Below are 20,063 nucleotides of genomic sequence, written 5' to 3' on the forward strand. Positions count from 1 at the left end.
AGCACAGAACTCCCTCACTGCCCTCTAACAGCACAGAACTCCCTCACTACCCTCTAACAGCACAGAACTCCCTCACTACCCCTCCAACAGTGCAAGGCTCCTTCACCGTGGAACTCCCTCACTACCCTCTAACAGCGCGGAGCTCCCTCACCCTGGCACTCGCTCACTACCCTTACAACAGCTCAGAGCTCCCTCACCGTGGCACACGCTGACTGCCCCTCCCACAACGCGGAGCTGCCTCAGTGCCTGTCTGTCACTGCAGCTCTTGTTTACAGCCCCTCACTGACCCTTGTCTCCGTGTTCCAGCCGCAGACCTTTACTGTCGCTACTCAGCGGATTTTGGCGACCCACGGGTGGAATGGAAATTCCGGGACCTCCAGGACTCACAGGCATTCGTGTATTACAACAAACAGATCACCAGTAAGTCAGTTCCTCCCTCCCCTCCAACATAAAATCTTCCCTCCCTACCTTCCTCCCCCAAGCTCCTCCTCTCCCTCTTTCTCAGACTGCTGTTTCCATCTCATGTGACCCCTGCACTGGTCCTGACTGTCGTTTCAGAGAACTATCAGGGCCGTGTGGACTTCTCGTCATCCACTCTCCACTTCAAGGAAACCCGGGTGACGGACAGCGGTGAATACATTTGTGATGTGAACACGCTTGATGGCTCCCATTCTGACTCTGTCACCATCACACTCGTGGTAGAGGGTAAGTGGGGTAGGAGAGATGCTCTCTGCCCAGCGTCAGTGATGTGATGTGTTGTGTTGTGGTAGTCTAACCAGAGGAGGGGCAGGGACAGTGAAGGAAGGAAAAGAGTTGAGATTTCATTATCGGTTCCAACTTGAGACACTGCCTGTAGGAAGGATCGAACTTGCAGCCGTCGCTTTCTATTTCTACCTAGCTATGTCTGCTTCTCCCTATCTCGCACCCATCTCATCCCCTCTATCTCTGCCTAACTATGTCCTCCCATCTATCTCCGTCTCCCCTCCCCCTCCGTCTCTTACCCCCTCCGTCTCTTACCCCTCTCCGTCTCTTACCCCTCCCTCCGTCTCCCCTCCCCCTCTGTCTCCCCTCCCCTCTGTCTCCCCCCTCCGTCTCCCCACCCCCTCTGTCTCTTACCCCCCCGTCTCCCCACCCCCTCCGTCTCCCCTCCCCCTGCCTTCCCACCCCCTCCGTCTCCCCACCCACTCCGTCTCTTACCCCCCTCTGTCTCCCCTCCCCTTCCGTCTCTTAACCCCCTCCGTCTCCCCACCCCCTCCGTCTCTTACCCCCTCCGTCTCCCCACACTCCGTCTCCACCCCCTCCGTCTCCCCACCCCTCCGTCTCTTACCCTCCCGTCTCCCCACCCCATCTGTCTCCCCTCCCCCTCCGTCTCTTACCCCCCTCCGTCTCCCCACCCCCTCCGTCTCCCCACACTCCGTCTCCACCCCCTCCGTCTCCCCACCCCTCCGTCTCTTACCCCCCTGTCTCCCCACCCCCTCCGTCTCTTACCCCCCTCCGTCTCCCCACCCCCTCCGTCTCTTACCCCCCTCTGTCTCTTACCCCCTCCGTCTCCCCAACCCCCCCCGTCTCCCCACCCCGTCCGTCTCTTACCCCCCTCCATCTCTTACCCCCCTCCTCCATCTCCCCTCCCCGTCCGTCTCTTACCCCCCTCCTCCATCTCCCCTCCCCCTCCGTCTCCCCCTCTGTCTCCCCCCTCCGTCTCCCCACCCCCTCCGTCTCTTACCCTCCCGTCTACCCACCCCCTGTCTCCCCTCCCCCTCCGTCTCTTACCCCCCATCTCCCCACCCCCTCCGTCTCTTACCCCCTCCGTCTCTTACCCCCCTCTGTCTCTTACCCCTCTCCGTCTCTTACCCCCTCCTCCATCTCCCCTCCCCCTCCGTCTCCCCCCTCTGTCTCCCCCCTCCGTCTCTTACCCCCCGTCTCCCCACCCCCTCCGTCTCTTACCCCCCTCCGTCTCCCCACCCCCTCCGTCTCCCCACACTCCGTCTCCACCCCCTCCGTCTCCCCACCCCTCCGTCTCTTACCCCCCGTCTCCCTCTTCTATCTCCCTGTCTCCGCTCCACATCTCTCCGAACCCAATCTGTACACCGCTGTCCGTCTACCCCCCCATCTCTCTCTGTCTCTCTTTCTCACTCTCTCCTGTCCCCGTTTCTCTATCTCTCTGACTCCCATGTCCCCCTTTCTCTCTCATTCTATCTCTCTCCCTCGTCCTCTATCCTTCTGCGCCGTCTCATTTTCCCTCTTCCCCCAGTACGCCCGGCAGTCCCCACAGCCAGGGTGCCCACCTCGGTGACGACGGGTAGCACGGCAGAGCTGAAGTGCTCGGAGAGCCAGGGCTACCCACGGCCCTCCTACCGCTGGTATCGAGACCAGGTGTTGATGCCGGAGAGCCCAGCCGCCAGCCCCACCTTCCGCAACTCCTCCTACATCATGCAGTCCAAGATGGGCTTGTTGGTGAGTATCACTGCACTCCTAGGGGCGGGACACTGCGAACACGGGTGGAGGATGCCGAGTGCGGTTGTGTACGAGAGGAAAACAGTTTGTTGGGTGTTTTGGAGATGGGAAGAGGGGATCCTTTGCGATGGGGATGGGTAGGTGGTGTTTGACAAGATGCCGCATATGAGGCTGCTTAACAAGATAAGACCATGGATAGATGATTAACTGACTGGCAGGAGGCCAAGACCATAAGGAAAAGGAGCAGAAGTAGGCCATTCAGCCCATCAATTCTGCTCTGCCATTCAATCATGGGCTGATCCAATTCTTCCAGTCATCCCCACTTCCCTGCCTTCTCCCTCTGGCTAATCAAGAACCTATCTATCTCTGCCTTAAATACACCCAATGACTTGGTCTCCACAGCCACTCGTGGCAACAAATTCCACAGATGCACCACCCTCTGACTAAAGTAATTTCCCGCATCTCAGTTCTGAATGGATGTCCTTCAATCCTGAAGTCGTGCCCTCTTGTCCTAGACTCCCCTACCATGGGAAATAACTTTGCCATATCTAATCTGTTCTGGCCTTTTAACATTCAATGTTTCTATGAGATCCCCCGTCATTCTCCTGAACTCCAGGGAATACAGCCCAAGAGCTGCCAGACGTTCCTCATATGGTAACCCTTTCATTCTTGGAATTATTCTTGTGAATCTTCTCTGAACCCTCTCCAATGTCAGTATATCCTTTCTAAAATAAGAAGCCCAAAACTGCACACAATACTTTTTTAAGTGTGGGCTCATGAGTGCCTTATAGAGCCTCAACATCACATCCCTGCTCTCGAAATGAATGCCAACATTGCATTTGCCTTCTTCACCACCGACTCAACCTGGAGGTTAACCTTTAGGGTATCCTGCACAAGGACTCCCAAGTCCCTTTGCATCTCTGCATTTTTAATTCCCTCCCCATCCAAATAATAGTCTGCCCATTTATTTCTTCCACCAAAGTGCATGACCATACATTTGCCACTTCTCTGCCCATTCCCCTAAACTATCTAAGTCTCTCTGCAGGCTCTCTGTTTCCTCAACACTACCCACTCCTCCACCTACCTCTGTATCATCGGCAAATTTAGCCTCAAATCCATTAATCCCACAGTCCAAATCATTGAAATACATTGAAAAAGCAGCGGTCCCAACACCGGCCCCTGTGGAATTCCACTGGTAACTGGCAGCCAGCTAGAATAGGATCCTTTTATTCCCACTCTCTGTTTCCTGCCGGTCAGCCAATACTCCACCCAAGGTGGGAATAAAGGGGAGCCTTTCTTTTCATGTTATATGTCAATGATTTGGTTGAAGGAATTGATGGCTTTATGGCCAAGTTTGTGGACGATTCGGATACAGGTGGAGGGGTGGGTGGTGTTGAGGAAGCAGGGTTTCTGCAGAAGGACACAGACAGATTGGGAGACTGGGCACAAATGTGGCAGATGGAATATAAGGTAGGGAAGTGCATGGTCATGCACTTTGGTAGAAGGAATAAAGGTGTAGACTATTTTCTGAATGGGGAGAAAATACAAAATTCAGAGTTGCAGAGGGACTTGGGAGTCCTCATGCAGGATTCCCTGAAGGTTAACTTGCAGGTTGAGTTGGTGGTGAGGAAGGCAGATGCAGTGTTAGTAGTCATTTCAAGAGAACTGGAATATAAAAGCAAAGATGTAACCCTGAAGTTTTATTAGGCAGTGGTCAGATTGCACTTTCAGTTCCCTTACCTAAAAAAGGTTGTGCTGGCGTTGGCTAGGGCCCAGGAATGCAAGGGGATCTCATTGCAACCTATCAAATATTGAAAGGCTGAGATAGAGTGGATGTGGAGAGGGCATTTCCTATAGTCTAGGGTGCAGCCTCAGAATTGAGGGACGTCCATTTAGAACAGAGATGAGGAGGAATTTCTTTCACTATCAGAGGGTAGTGAATTTGTGGAATTCGTTGCCACAGGTAGCTGCGGAGGCCAAATTATAGGGCATATTTGAAGTGGAGGTTGTTTTGTTATTGGTTAGTCAGGGCATCAAAGGGTATGGGGGAAATGCAGGACAATGGGGTTGAGGTGGATAATAAATCAGCCATGATGGAATTGCGGAGAAGAATCAATGGGCCGAATGGCCTAATTCTGCTCCTATGTCTTATGGAGAAGTATGTGGGTGTGGGGGGATGGTGGAAGGCGAGGAATGGGGATTCAGGGGGTGGGGGTGTTCGGATATTGGGTGAACTGTGTCGCTGATATGTTGGCCTTTTCTCCATGTTCCAGACCTTTAAGCCAGTGAGTAAGTCTGATGCTGGGGAGTACGTGTGTGAGGCCAATAACAATGTCGGTGAGCCAGTGAAGAGCAGCCCGCCCATTCGCATGGAAGTGTGTAAGTGTTGGTTTGTGGGAATATTAGCTTTACACCCTTCTTCCCTCCCCAGCACCCGATCATACAATGTCCAACATCCTGTACCCGTCCAACAGGCTAGCGAAAAGCAGGCTCAATGTTCTCCTGTCCCAGAGTACTGGGGTTAGAGGGGCCGAATGACCTCCTGATGTCCTTGCTTCCTACACAGATGACAGCAACGTGGGCGGGATTGTGGCCGGGGTGATCGTAGCCCTCCTCATTGTTGCCTTCCTCGGGATTGGCATCTGGTTTGCCTACCGCAAGGGATACTTGGGGCGTAAGTACCACATTCTGCAGCCCTGCCTAGTGAGAGGTGGGGAACAGGCCCCAGACTGAGTGGTCCACATCCTGGCTGTGTGTCTCCTCCTTGGTGCTGCCCTGGTGGGTTGCGAAAATGCTGTCTGATGGAGAAGGGTGATAGAAGTTGTAGATGGTGCACTGGCAGAGGGAGGGGCGTGTAGGGAGACGGAGGGAGGGGGGTGTAGGGAGATGGAGGGAGGGAGGAGGTGTTGTAAGATGGAGGGAGGAGATGTGTAGGAGATGGAGAGAGGCAGGGGTGTACAAGGAGATGGAGGGAGGGGCGTGTTGGGAGACGGAGGGAGGGGGCATGTAGTGAAACAGGGAGTGGGAGTGGGAGTTGGGAGGAAGACGGAGGCATTGTTTCAGAAGGTGGATAGGGAGCCGATTGAGGAGCTCTTACTCATGGATGGTGTTGACCTACTGGAGTGTTGTTGGATCTGCCTTCACCCAGGCAAGTGGAGAGTGTTCTATCACACTCCTGACGTGGATGGGGGAGAGGAGGTGAGTTACTCCCACAGGATCCCCAGTTTCTGAGCTACTGCTGTAGACACGGTGTTGATGTGACTAGTCCAGTTGAGTTTCTGGTCAGTGGTGACCCCATGGTGTTGATGTGACTAGTCCAGTTGAGCTTCCGGTCAGTGGTGACCCCAGGGTGTTCATGGTGGGAACTGAGAGACGGGAATGTCAGAGGGAGGTGGACAGACTCTCTCCTGTTGGAGATGGTCACCGCCTGGTACATGTGTGGTGTGAATGTTACCTGTCACTTCTTAGCCTGTGTCTGAGTGCTGTCTGGGCCTTGTTGCATACAGGCATGGGTTCTCTGGGTGAGAGATATCAGGGGGGTGTGGGTGGTAATGGAAATGTATCATCACTGGATCTAATCTCTTCTCTTTGTGTTCACTACCCAAACCCTACAGAAAGAGCCAGGTAAGGCACACAGTTATCACCCCTCCCCATCTTTGTAAACCCCATTCCCACATCCCCTACACCCCTCGTCTCTGTAACCCACTCCAGCCCCTACACCTTTCCCTATTTCTGTAACACCCTCTGGCCCCTACACCCCTCGTCTCTGTAACCCTACACCCTTCCCTGTCTCTGTGACCCCCCACACCCCTCCCTGTCTCTGTGACCCCCCCACACCCCTCCCTGTCTCTGTAACCCCCCCCCACACCCCTCCCTGTCTCTGTAACATGCTCCCTCTCATAGTGACAATGTTCTCTCCTCCAGTGACAAACCAAAAGTGATCTACAGCCAGTCAGCTATGGCAGAACCAGCAGATGATGTGAGTGTGGGGATTGTGGGCTGCTCTGAGTTTACAGGGGAGGTGGGAGGGCAGGGGTCCTAACCAGGAAGGGATTGATTCCTTTGGGAAGCTGGAGTCATCGTTTTGCTCTTCCCAAATCTACCCCCCAACAGTCTCCCCCTACCTCCACCTCTGGTCTAACCCTCCCTCTTCTCCACCTCTCCACTTTCCCATCCCTCCCCTCCACCTCTTCAACTCCCAGTCTTCCCCTACTCCTGCCACTCACCACCTCCCGTTCTTCCCATCCCTCACTGCCACTCATCACCTCTCCACATCTCCCGCTTTTCATCATTCTCCTCTCCACCATTTTTCCCTCCCTGCCCACACCACTCGCCACCTCTGCTTCTTCCCCAGTCTCCCCCACCCTCCGTGCCATGTCACACAAAGTCTGCTGTTGACAAGGTCTCGCATGGTAGGCTGATCAAAAGCTACAGATGTAAGCTGAGTTGATAGGTTCAATTGAGAATTGGCCTGCCCATAGCAGCCAGAATCGTGGTGGGGGGGGGGGGCCGGATGTCTGTGACCACTGGTATTTTATGGAGATCGGTGTTGTTGCCTGTGCTCTGTAGAAGTAAACGGGACAGAAATATAGGTGGGCTGATTGGTAACTTTGTAGATTGGTGTAGTTGTGGTTCATGAGGTCATCCAAGGATATAATTTATATGGTAATATGGTAATACGATGCAACAGGATCAGCCTGTTGAGAGACCTTGTCAAGGGTAGAGGAGACTTTGTGAGTGGTGGGATGGAGAGTGGGGAGGAGGGAGAGGTGGGATGGAGAGTGGAGAGTGGGGAGGAGGGAGAGGTGGGATGGAGAGTGGGGAGGAGGGAGAGGTGGGATGGAGGGTGGAGAGAGGGGAGGAGGGAGAGGTGGGATGGAGAGTGGAGAGTGGGGAGGAGGGAGAGGTGGGATGGAGGGTGGAGAGAGGGGAGGAGAGAGAGGTGGGATGGAGGGTGGAGAGAGGGGAGGAGGGAGAGGTGGGATGGAGAGTGGGGAGGAGGGAGAGGTGGGATGGAGGGTGGAGAGAGGGGAGGAGAGAGAGGTGGGATGGAGGGTGGAGAGAGGGGAGGAGGGAGAGGTGGGATGGAGGGTGGAGAGAGGGGAGGAGAGAGAGGTGGGATGGAGGGTGGAGAGAGGGGAGGAGGGAGAGGTGGGATGGAGGGTGGAGAGAGGGGAGGAGGGAGAGGTGGGATGGAGGGTGGAGAGTGGGGAGGAGGGAGAGGTGGGATGGAGGGTGGAGAGTAGGGAGGAGGGAGAGGTGGGATGGAGGGTGGAGAGTGGGGAGGAGGGAGAGGTGTGATGGAAGGTGGAGAGTGGGGAGGAGGGAGAGGTGGGATGGAGGGTGGAGAGTGGGGAGGAGGGAGAGGTGGGATGGAGGGTGGAGAGAGTGGAGGAGTGAGAGGTGGGATGGAGGGTGGAGAGGGGAGGAGGGAGAGGTGGAGAGGTGGGATGGAGGGTGGAGAGTGGGGAGGAGGGAGAGGTGGGATGGAGGGTGGAGACTGGGGAGGAGGGAGAGGTGGGATGGAGGGTGGAGAGTGGGGAGGAGGGAGAGGTGGGATGGAGGGTGGAGAGAGGGGAGGAGGGAGAGGTGGGATGGAGAGTGGAGAGTGGGGAGGAGGGAGAGGTGGGATGGAGGGTGGAGAGAGGGGAGGAGAGAGAGGTGGGATGGAGGGTGGAGAGAGGGGAGGAGGGAGAGGTGGGATGGAGAGTGGGGAGGAGGGAGAGGTGGGATGGAGGGTGGAGAGTGGGGAGGAGAGAGAGGTGGGATGGAGGGTGGAGAGAGGGGAGGAGGGAGAGGTGGGATGGAGGGTGGAGAGAGGGGAGGAGAGAGAGGTGGGATGGAGGGTGGAGAGAGGGGAGGAGGGAGAGGTGGGATGGAGGGTGGAGAGAGGGGAGGAGGGAGAGGTGGGATGGAGGGTGGAGAGTGGGGAGGAGGGAGTGGTGGGATGGAGGGTGGAGAGTAGGGAGGAGGGAGAGGTGGGATGGAGGGTGGAGAGTGGGGAGGAGGGAGAGGTGTGATGGAAGGTGGAGAGTGGGGAGGAGGGAGAGGTGGGATGGAGGGTGGAGAGTGGGGAGGAGGGAGAGGTGGGATGGAGGGTGGAGAGTGGTGAGGAGGGAGAGGTGGGATGGAGGGTGGAGAGAGGGGAGGAGGGAGAGGTGGAGAGGTGGGATGGAGGGTGGAGAGAGGGGAGGAGGGAGAGGTGGGATGGAGGGTGGAGAGTGGGGAGGAGGGAGAGGTGGAGAGGTGGGATGGAGGGTGCAGAGAGGGGAGGAGGGAGAGGTGGGGTGGAGAGTGGGGAGGAGGGAAAGGTGTGATGGAAGGTGGAGAGTGGGGAGGAGGGAGAGGTGGGATGGAGGGTGGAGAGTGGGGAGGAGGGAGAGGTGGGATGGAGGGTGGAGAGTGGGGAGGAGGGAGAGGTGGAGAGGTGGGATGGAGGGTGCAGAGAGGGGAGGAGGGAGAGGTGGGATGGAGAGTGGGGAGGAGGGAGAGGTGGGATGGAGGGTGGAGAGTGGGGAGGAGGGAGAAGTGGGATGGAGGGTGGAGAGTGGGGAGGAGGGAGAGGTGGGATGGAGGGTGGAGAGTGGGGAGGAGGGAGAGGTGGGATGGAGGGTGGAGAGTGGGGAGGAGGGAGAGGTGGGATGGAGGGTGGAGAGTGGGGAGGAGGGAGAGGTGGGATGGAGGGTGGAGAGGGGGGAGGAGGGAGAGGTGGGATGGAGGGTGGAGAGTGGGGAGGAGGGAGAGGTGGGATGGAGAGTGGGGAGGAGGGAGAGGTGGGATGGAGAGTGGGGAGGAGGGAGAGGTGGGATGGAGGGTGGAGAGTGGGGAGGAGGGAGAGGTGGGATGGAGGCTGGAGAGTGGGGAGGAGGGAGAGGTGGGATGGAGGGTGGAGAGAGGGGAGGAGGGAGAGGTGGAGAGGTGGGATGGAGGGTGGAGAGAGGGGAGGAGGGAGAGGTGGGATGGAGAGTGGGGAGGAGGGAGAGGAGGGATGGAGGGTGGAGAGTGGGGAGGAGGGAGAGGTGGGATGGAGGGTCGAGAGAGGGGAGGAGGAGAGGTGGAGAGGTGGGATGGAGGGTGGAGAGTGAGGAGGAGGGAGAGGTGGGATGGAGGGTGGAGAGAGGGGAGCAGGGAGAGGTGGGATGGAGGGTGGAGAGAGGGGAGGAGGGAGAGGTGGGATGGAGGCTGGAGAGTGGGGAGGAGGGAGAGGTGGGATGGAGCGTGGAGAGTGGGGAGGAGGGAGAGGTGGGATGGAGGGTCGAGAGAGGGGAGGAGGGAGAGGTGGAGAGGTGGGATGGAGGGTGGAGAGTGAGGAGGAGGGAGAGGTGGGATGGAGGGTGGAGAGAGGGGAGCAGGGAGAGGTGAGATGGAGGGTGGAGAGAGGGGAGCAGGGAGAGGTGGGATGGAGGGTGGAGAGAGGGGAGGAGGGAGAGGTGGGATGGAGGCTGGAGAGTGGGGAGGAGGGAGAGGTGGGATGGAGCGTGGAGAGGGGAGGAGGGAGAGGTGGGATGGAGGTTGGAGAGTGGGGAGGAGGGAGAGGTGGGATGGAGGTTGGAGAGTGGGGAGGAGGGAGAGGTGGGATGGAGGGTGAAGAGGAGGGAGAGGTGGGATGGAGGGTGGAGAGAGGGGAGGAGGGAGAGGTGGGATGGAGGGTGGAGAGTGGGGAGGAGGGAGAGGTGGGATGGAGGGTGAAGCGTGAGGAGGAGGGAGAGGTGGGATGGAGGGTCGAGAGAGGGGAGGAGGGAGAGGTGGAGAGGTGGGATGGAGGGTGGAGAGTGAGGAGGAGGGAGAGGTGGGATGGAGGGTGGAGAGAGGGGAGGAGGGAGAGGTGGGATGGAGGGTGGAGAGTGGGGAGCAGGGAGAGGTGGGATGGAGGGTGGAGAGTGGGGAGGAGGGAGAGGTGGAGAGGTGGGATGGAGAGTGGAGAGTGAGGAGGAGGGAGAGGTGGGATGGAGGGTGGAGAGAGGGGAGCAGGGAGAGGTGGGATGGAGGGTGGAGAGAGGGGAGGAGGGAGAGGTGGGATGGAGGCTGGAGAGTGGGGAGGAGGGAGAGGTGGGATGGAGCGTGGAGAGTGGGGAGGAGGGAGAGGTGGGATGGAGGGTCGAGAGAGGGGAGGAGGGAGAGGTGGAGAGGTGGGATGGAGAGTGGAGAGTGCGGAGGAGGGAGAGGTGGGATGGAGGGTGGAGAGAGGGGAGGAGGGAGAGGTGAGATGGAGGGTGGAGAGAGGGGAGCAGGGAGAGGTGGGATGGAGGGTGGAGAGAGGGGAGGAGGGAGAGGTGGGATGGAGGCTGGAGAGTGGGGAGGAGGGAGAGGTGGGATGGAGCGTGGAGAGGGGAGGAGGGAGAGGTGGGATGGAGGTTGGAGAGTGGGGAGGAGGGAGAGGTGGGATGGAGGTTGGAGAGTGGGGAGGAGGGAGAGGTGGGATGGAGGGTGAAGAGGAGGGAGAGGTGGGATGGAGGGTGGAGAGAGGGGAGGAGGGAGAGGTGGGATGGAGGGTGGAGAGTGGGGAGGAGGGAGAGGTGGGATGGAGGGTGAAGCGTGAGGAGGAGGGAGAGGTGGGATGGAGGGTCGAGAGAGGGGAGGAGGGAGAGGTGGAGAGGTGGGATGGAGGGTGGAGAGTGAGGAGGAGGGAGAGGTGGGATGGAGGGTGGAGAGAGGGGAGGAGGGAGAGGTGGGATGGAGGGTGGAGAGTGGGGAGCAGGGAGAGGTGGGATGGAGGGTGGAGAGTGGGGAGGAGGGAGAGGTAGGATGGAGGGTGGAGAGTGGGGAGGAGGGTGGAGAGTGGGGAGGAGGGAGAGGTGGGATGGAGGTTGGAGAGTGGGGAGGAGGGAGAGGTGGGATGGAGGTTGGAGAGTGGGGAGGAGGGAGAGGTGGGATGGAGGGTGGAGACTGGGGAGGAGGGAGAGGTGTGATGGAGGGTGGAGAGTGGAGAGGAGGGAGAGGTGGGATGGAGGGTGGAGAGTGGGGAGGAGGGAGAGGTGGGATGGAGGGTGGAGAGTGGGGAGGAGGGAGAGGTGGGATGGAGGGTGGAGAGTGGGGAGGAGGGAGAGTTGGGATGGAGGGTGGAGAGTGGGGAGGAGGGAGAGGTGGGATGGAGGGTTGAGATTGGGGAGGAGGGAGAGGTGGGATGGAGGTTGGAGAGTGGGGAGGAGGGAGAGGTGGGATGGAGGGTGGAGAGTGGGGAGGAGGGAGAGGTGATTTGGAGGGTGGAGAGTGGGGAGGAGGGAGAGGTGGGCTGGAGGGTGGAGAGTGGGGCGCAGGGAGAGGTGGGATGGAGGGTGGAGAGTGGGGAGGAGGGAGAGGTGGGATGGAGGGTGGAGAGTGGGGCGGAGGGAGAGGTGGGATGTAGGGTGGAGAGGGGGCGGAGGGGGAGGTGGGATGGAGGGTGGAGAGTGGGGAGGAGGGAGAGGTGATTTGGAGGGTGGAGAGTGGGGAGGAGGGAGAGGTGGGCTGGAGGGTGGAGAGTGGGGCGCAGGGAGAGGTGGGATGGAGGGTGGAGAGTGGGGAGGAGGGAGAGGTGGGATGGAGGGTGGAGAGTGGGGCGGAGGGAGAGGTGGGATGTAGGGTGGAGAGGGGGCGGAGGGGGAGGTGGGATGGAGGGTGGAGAGTGGGGAGGAGGGAGAGGTGGGATGGAGGGTAGAGAGTGGGGAGGAGGGAGTGGTGGGATGGAGGGTGGAGAGTGGGGAGGAGGGAGAGGTGGGATGGAGGGTGGAGATTGGGGAGGAGGGAGAGGTGGGATGGAGGGTGGAGAATGGGGAGGAGGGAGAGGTGGGATGGAGGGTGGAGAGTGGGGAGCCGGGAGAGGTGGGATGGGTGGTGGAGAGTGGGGAGGAGGGAGAGGTGGGATGGAGGGTGGAGAGTGGGGAGGAGGGAGAGGTGGGATGGAGGGTGGAGAGAGGGGAGGAGGGAGAGGTGGAGAGGTGGGATGGAGGGTGGAGAGAGGGGAGGAGGGAGAGGTGGAGAGGTGGGATGGAGGGTGGAGAGTGGGGAGGAGGGAGAGGTGGGATGGAGGGTGGAGAGTGGGGAGCCGGGAGAGGTGGGATGGAGGGTGGAGAGTGGGGAGGAGGGAGAGTTGGGATGGAGGGTGGAGAGTGGGGAGGAGGGAGAGGTGGGATGGAGGGTGGAGAGTGGGGAGGAGGGAGAGGTGGAATGGAGGGTGGAGAGTGGGGAGGAGGGAGAGGTGGGATGGAGGGTGGAGAGTGGGGAGGAGGGAGAGGTGGGATGGAGGGTGGAGAGTGGGGAGGAGGGAGAGGTGGGATGGAGAGTGGGGAGGAGGGAGAGGTGGGATGGAGGGTGGAGACTGGGGAGGAGGGAGAGGTGGGATGGAGGGTGGAGAGTGGGGAGGAGGGAGAGGTGGGATGGAGGGTGGAGAGTGGGGAGGAGGGAGAGGTGGGATGGAGGGTGGAGAGTGGGGAGGAGGGAGAGGTGGGATGGAGAGTGGGGAGGAGGGAGAGGTGGGATGGAGGGTGGAGAGTGGGGAGGAGGGAGAGGTGGGATGGAGGGTGGGGAGGAGGGAGAGGTGGGATGGAGGGTGGAGAGTGGGGAGGAGGGAGAGGTGAGATGGAGGGTGAAGAGTGGGGAGGAGGGAGAGGTGGGATGGAGGGTGGAGAGAGGGGAGGAGGGAGAGGTGGGAGAGGTGGAGAGGTGGGATGGAGGGTGGAGAGAGGGGAGGAGGGAGAGGTGAGATGGAGTGTGGGGAGGAGGGAGAGGTGGGATGGAGGGTGGAGAGTGGGGAGGAGGGAGAGGTGGGATGGAGGGTGGAGAGTGGGGAGGAGGGAGAGGTGGGATGGAGGGTGGAGAGAGGGGAGGAGGGAGAGGTGGGATGGAGGGTGGAGAGTGGGGAGGAGGGAGAGGTGGCTGGAGGGTGGAGAGTGGGGAGGAGGGAGAGGTGGGATGGAGGGTGAAGCGTGGGGAGGAGGGAGAGGTGGGATGGAGGGTGAAGAGGAGGGAGAGGTGGGATGGAGGGTGGAGAGAGGGGAGGAGGGAGAGGTGGGATGGAGGCTGGAGAGTGGGGAGGAGGGAGAGGTGGGATGGAGGGTGGAGAGTGGGGAGGAGGGTAAGGTGGGATGGAGGTTGGAGAGTGGGGAGGAGGGTGAGGTGGGATGGAGGTTGGAGAGTGGGGAGGAGGGAGAGGTGGGATGGAGGGTGAAGAGGAGGGAGAGGTGGGATGGAGGGTGGAGAGGAGGGAGAGGTGGGATGGAGGGTGGGGAGGAGGGAGAGGTGGGATGGAGGGTCGAGAGAGGGGAGGAGGGAGAGGTGGGATGGAGGGTGGAGAGTGGGGAGAAGGGAGAGGTGGAGAGTGGGGAGGAGGGAGAGGGGGATGGAGGGTGGAGAGAGTGGAGGAGTGAGAGGTGGGATGGAGGGTGGAGAGTGGGGAGGAGGGAGAGGTGGAGAGGTGGGATGGAGGGTGGAGAGTGGGGAGGAGGGAGAGGTGGGATGGAGGGTGGAGACTGGGGAGGAGGGAGAGGTGGGATGGAGGGTGGAGAGTGGGGAGGAGGGAGAGGTGGGATGGAGGGTGGAGAGTGGGGAGGAGGGAGAGGTGGGATGGAGGGTGGGGAGGAGGGAGAGGTGGGATGGAGGGTGGAGAGTGGGGAGGAGGGAGAGGTGGGATGGAGGGTGGAGAGTGGGGCGGAGGGAGAGGTGGGATGTAGGGTGGAGAGTGGGGCGGAGGGAGTGGTGGAGAGTGGGGAGGAGGGAGAGGTGGGATGGAGGGTGGAGAGTGGGGAGGAGGGAGAGGTGGGATGGAGGGTGGAGAGTGGGGAGGAGGGAGTGGTGGGATGGAGGGTGGAGAGTGGGGAGGAGGGAGAGGTGGGATGGAGGGTGGAGAGGGGAGGAGGGAGAGTTGGGATGGAGGGTGGAGAGAGGGGAGGAGGGAGAGTTGGGATGGAGGGTGGAGAGAGGGGAGGAGGGAGAGGTTGAGAACAGCTGCATGGGAAAATAGCAGGCAGAGTTTAATCCATTAATTGTGTTTGGTTTTAATTGTGAGTGTCAGGACAGTGCAGTTGTTAGTGCGATGCTGTTACACCTTTGGGGAACGCGGGGTCGGAGTTTGGAATTTTGTGTTTTATTTAGTGACGGAATCGGCCCTTCTGGTTGTGGGACAGTGTGGCTCAGAAGACCAGAAGGGCCGGTTCCGTCACTAAATAAAACACAAATTCCAGCCACAGGTCAAACGTAAGTGAATAGCAGGGTCCCTCAATGCACTGATGTTCAGAGGGGTGCTGTGGTGTGTCCATGGCTTCCTAAAGGTAGTAACACAATTGGATAGAGTGGGAAAGACAGAGCCAGCGCTGTGGCACGCTCACCTTCATTGCTTTGGGTGTTGAGTATAAAAGTCGGGAAACCATTTACACCTGTATCAAGGCCAAAATTCTCATTTAGTTGTACTTGCCACACTGTAGGGGTGGGGAGGGTGCAGAAGAGGTCACGGGACTAGAGGGTATTAGCGGTAACAAATGAGGAGGGAAGCCTGGATTGTTTTTCCTGGAGCATCGGGGGCTGAGGGGGGAATGTTACGTTCTGTCACTTCAAAACATTCATCTCATTCCAAAAAAGACAGGAAGTCTGAAATGTGAGTTTAACTTGGGGTTTACCTTTAGCGAGGCAATCCACATATTTAACATGTAACCCATAATTATTTAAATGAACAAAAATGCTTAATCAAACAATATATACCCAAGATTACTCAAATATTATTGGAATATTAAATACATAGCAGGGGTCCTGAAGTTACAAGAGGGATAGTTAGGATCAACAGGTCAGCCTTCCTGCCAGGGTGGAAGACTCGAGGGATAGATTTAAGATGACAGGGTGGAGTTAGAGCAGAAATCTGGGGTAGAGTTGTGGAAAAAGAAAAGAATAATGGCATTTAAAAGGCATAGGAACGGGCAGGGAAGGGAGAAAGACAGCATGGAAATTGTTTAATTGATTAACGTCAGGAGCACAGAGACAGTGGGTTGAAGTGTGTGTTTTACGCTCTACTATTCTGTTTACCATTTGCTGCCCTAACTCGCTCTGTGCTTTCCTTTGTTTTATCAGGGTGACTTCAGACAAAAATCTTCGTTTGTTGTTTGAATCACTTGTGGATTCCTCTGAAACTTCATGACAGTGAACTGATGATACTTTTCACTGACAGCAGTGCGGATTTTGTATTTTAATATGTTGTGTTGATTGGGATCATCTGTTTCTCTGCTTTTATGTACAAGGGGACACTGTGGAGAACACCACTACCATAACCTGTGCCCTGGGAGTGTGTGATGGGACAGTGTAGAGGGAGTTTCACTCTGTGTCTGACCCGTGTCCTGGGAGTGTGTGATGGGACAGTGTAGAGTGAGCTTCACTCTGTGTCTGACCCATGCCCTGGGAGTGTGTGATGGGACAGTGTAGAGTGAGCTTCACTCTGTGTCTGACCCGTGCCCTGGGAGTGTGTGATGGGACAGTGTGGAGGGAGCTTCACTCTGTGTTTGACCCGTGTCCTGGGAGTGTGTGATGAGACAGTGTAGAGGGAGCTTCACTCTGTGTCTGACCCGTGCCCTGGGAGTGTGTGATGGGACAGTGTAGAGGGAACTTCACTCTGTGTCTGACTCCTGGTGAGTTTCTGAGGGGTGGGATGGGTTGGAGTGGTATTACCATTTTATATATGTGGGTGTTGCAGGGTGTTTTCCGTCCCCTCTGTGAGCGGTGAGATGTGTTTTCACTGATATCCTGTTCAGCATTATGTTCTCTCCACTCACAAAAAAACTTTTCCTGTCACTGGACATTAATAAAATGGTCCTTTTCTCTTGTCAGTATTTTCTGAGTTTTATTCAGTCAGTGACACCTACTGCTAGCCTGTGGGGTCAGGTACAGAAGCAATATCTCATGGTCAATCCCTCACGAGGACATCTGTTGTGTCAGTATTGTATCTGCATGTGCCATCTCCTCTGCCCTCTCTGCGTGTTACATGTTCCCCTTGTATATCACCCACCCACCTCTCTTCTTCAGCAAGCCAACTTAGCCCCAGGCCTGCTCCCTGTTAAACTGAGCGCAGCTGATTTGATTGACATGGTAACCACGAAGTTCTTAACCTCCGGAAACCCAGACCAACAATTCATCCCACTGCTCCTTCTCCCAGTGAAGAGTTCCACGATCGCCTACCCTCCAACACCAAACATTTCCCACACGGTGACACCTGGTTCATGATTCATTCCGATAGTGTCAGATGGCATAGAGCCAAGCCCCTCATCCCAGCCGTCGTACCATCCCAAGCTCGTCCCTTTCTGTCGAGCCATAACCCACGGCACTAACCGTTGCAATAGTCGAGAAGTGGAGAAAGCCAGTACACGCTTGGGTCACCTGGAGAAGCAAAAACACTCCAGCACAAGAACACGAGATCGAGCATGCGTCTGAAAAGAGGCAAGAAGCAGGCAATGCACAGGTTTTTAATTATTCAGAACAGCCCTTCAAAATTCCTGAGCCAGTCAAATGTTTTGCCCCACTCGTACTGTACCCCACACCGCAGTCCCATACCCCACACCGCAGACCAACACCCCACACTGCGGACCCGTACCCCACACCACAGTCCCATCCCCCACACCACAGTCCAACACCCCACACCGTGGACCAACACCCCACACTGCGGACCCGTACCCCACACCACAGTCCCCTACCCCACACCACAGTCCAACACCCCACACCGCAGTCCCATACCCCACACCACAGTCCAACACCCCCCACCGCGGACCCGTACCCCACACCGCAGTCCCCTACCCCACACCACAGTCCAACACCCCACACCGCAGTCCCATACCCCACACCGCAGTCCCATACCCCACACCACAGACCAACACCCCACACCGCAGACCCGTACCCCACACCACAGTCCAACACCCCACACCACAGTCCAACACCTCACACCACAGTCCAACACCCCACACCACAGACCCGTACCCCACACCACAGTCCAACACCCCACACCGCAGACCCGTACCCCACACCACAGTCCAACACTCCACACCACAGACCCGTACCCCACACCACAGTCCAACACCTCACACCACAGTCCAACACCCCACACCACAGACCCGTACCCCACACCACAGTCCAACACCCCACACCGCAGACCCGTACCCCACACCACAGTCCAACACTCCACACCACAGACCCGTACCCCACACCACAGTCCAACACCCCACACCACAGACCCGTACCCCACACCACAGTCCAACACCCCACACCACAGACCCGTACCCCACACCACAGTCCTGTAGACGGTACCTCAGTACAGTATCCGACATCACAGCACACTACTGTACAGTAGACCACAGAGTGGAGTGAATTGTTGAGGGAATGGGTCAGCAGTGGATGGCGGAGGGCAATGGGCAGGGAGTGAGGTGACTTGGTGGTTGGAGGTGTGGCGAAGGCACAGATAAGGAGTAGTAGGGGCAGAACTGATTGAATAAGGAGAGTGGAAAGTCTTGTAGGCAGGGGAGTGTGTTATGAACAATGGTGGAGGGAATATGGGAAAGTGGGAATTGACTAATAGAGAGTGGGAAAGTTGGAGGCATTTGGAAGGATGAGAGAGGGGTGGTAGAGGGATGGAACAGATGGGACAGGATGTTGTATCATTGGAGAGACAAGGAAGGCAGAGAATAGAGTGGGGAAAAAGGCATCGGAAAGGACAGAGTGGCATATGGGAGGTGGGTGTGGGGGAAAGTGGGCTGGTAGAGGTGTCAATGGGAGGACAAGAGGGAGTTGGGAGAGTGAGGAAGGAATGTGCCCGAGATAGAGAGAGGTACTGTATGTGATAGGTGGAGAGACAAGACAGACAAAGAGTTAAAGGGAAAAGAAGTTTCAGGAGAGGGTAGGGGGAGAGTGGAGAAAACAAAGGGAGAGTGTGTCGGAGTTAAGAACAGGAAAGACAGAAAGGAACGGAGCGGAGAGAAATGAGAGCTGGAGGGATGTGGTCATCTTTCTCCTACTCTTGCCCTCTGTCCCGTTCTGTCCTTTACCCTCCCTCCCACCCTACTGCCTACCTATCCTTCCTGTCACTCCCCCCATTTCTCCACTCTTGCCACTGTTTTCTCCCTTTCTCTCTTTTACCTTTATCTTCATCCACCAATTTCTGTCCCTCCTCGCCCTCTGCTTCTACCATCATCTCTACCACCTTGCCTTTGTCATTTCTCTTCTCTCCTCCCCTCGTTCTCTCCCTCTCTTTCTTGCACAACCCTCTCTATTCTTCTCTCCCCTTATCTCCTCTTCTTCCTTTCTTTTCTCTTTTTCCCATCCTCCCTCTCCCCACCTTGTTCCTACCCCTGTTTCCATCTCTTCCTCCCATCCCCGTGCTCTCCATCTCCCATTCCTCCCTTTGCTTTTCCTGTCTTTCCCTCCCCATTCAACTCCTCTCATTTCCCTTCTCTCTCATTGCTATCCCCTCCCACCTCCTCACCCCCTCTCCCATCCTCTCCCCTTCACCCCATCCTCTCTCCCTTCCCCAACCTCCCCTCTCCACCCTCCCCTTCCTCACCCCATCACAATCCTCCTCTTCCCCGTCCTCCCCTCTCCACCTCTCCCCATCCTCACCCCCTCTCCCATCCTTTCCCCTTCACCCCATCCTCTCTCCCCTCCCCATCCTCCCCTCTTCCCATCCTCACCCCCTCTCCCATCCTTTCCCCTTCACCCCATCCTCTCTCCCCTCCCCATCCTCCTCTCTCCCCATCCTCACCCCCTCTCCTATCCTTTCCCCTTCACCCCATCCTCTCTCGCCTCCCCATCCTCTCTCCCCTCTCCATCCTCCCCTCTCCCCATCCCTCTCCCCATCCTCACCCCCTCTCCCATCCTTTCCCCTTCACCCCATCCTCTCTCCCCTCCCCATCCTCTCTCCCCTCCCCATCCTCCCCTCTCCCCATCCTCACCCCCTCTCCCATCCTCTCCCCTTCACCCCATCCTCCCCTCTCTACCCTCCCCTTCCTCACCCCATCACAATCCTCCACTTCCCCGTCCTCCCCTCTCCACCTCTCCCCATCCTCACCCCCTCTCCCATCCTTTCCCCTTCACCCCATCCTCTCTCCCCTCCCCATCCTCCCCTCTTCCCATCCTCACCCCCTCTCCCATCCTTTCCCCTTCACCCCATCCTCTCTCCCCTCCCCATCCTCCTCTCTCCCCATCCTCCTCTCTCCCCATCCTCACCCCCTCTCCTATCCTTTCCCCTTCACCCCATCCTCTCTCGCCTCCCCATCCTCTCTCCCCTCTCCATCCTCCCCTCTCCCCATCCCTCTCCCCATCCTCACCCCCTCTCCCATCCTTTCCCCTTCACCCCCTCCTCTCTCCCCTCCCCATCCTCCCCTCTCCCCATCCTCACCCCCTCTCCCATCCTCTCCCCTTCACCCCATCCTCCCCTCTCTACCCTCCCCTTCCTCACCCCATCACAATCCTCCACTTCCCCGTCCTCCCCTCTCCACCTCTCCCCATCCTCACCCCCCTCCCATCCTTTCCCCTTCACCCCATCCTCTCTCCCCTCCCCATCCTCTCTCCCCTCTCCATCCTCCCCTCTCTCCATCCTCCCCTCTCTCCATCCTCCCCTCTCCCCATCCTCCCCCTCTCCCCATCCTCCCCTCCCCATCCTCTCCTCCCCA

At 58.1% G+C, this 20,063-nt stretch overlaps 1 protein-coding gene across 1 annotated transcript in view; it reads left to right on the top strand.

The window, feature by feature from the left end:
• The window catches only part of LOC134341281 (junctional adhesion molecule A-like), a 37,492-nt gene extending 21,254 nt beyond the window's left edge, over nucleotides 1-16,238 (top strand). Inside the window, exons 3-9 of the mRNA XM_063039152.1 lie at nucleotides 307-420; nucleotides 559-705; nucleotides 2,252-2,454; nucleotides 4,728-4,833; nucleotides 5,021-5,128; nucleotides 6,069-6,433; nucleotides 15,490-16,238. Of these exons, the coding sequence (XP_062895222.1) occupies nucleotides 307-420; nucleotides 559-705; nucleotides 2,252-2,454; nucleotides 4,728-4,833; nucleotides 5,021-5,128; nucleotides 6,069-6,082 (692 nt within the window). The 3' untranslated portion in view covers nucleotides 6,083-6,433; nucleotides 15,490-16,238. The remainder of the gene's footprint in view (nucleotides 1-306; nucleotides 421-558; nucleotides 706-2,251; nucleotides 2,455-4,727; nucleotides 4,834-5,020; nucleotides 5,129-6,068; nucleotides 6,434-15,489) is intronic.
• The last annotated feature ends 3,825 nt before the right edge of the window (nucleotides 16,239-20,063 follow it).

Source organism: Mobula hypostoma (genome assembly GCF_963921235.1).
Source record: "Mobula hypostoma chromosome 13 unlocalized genomic scaffold, sMobHyp1.1 SUPER_13_unloc_1, whole genome shotgun sequence".
In the NCBI taxonomy this organism is placed as follows: Eukaryota; Metazoa; Chordata; class Chondrichthyes; order Myliobatiformes; family Myliobatidae; genus Mobula; species Mobula hypostoma.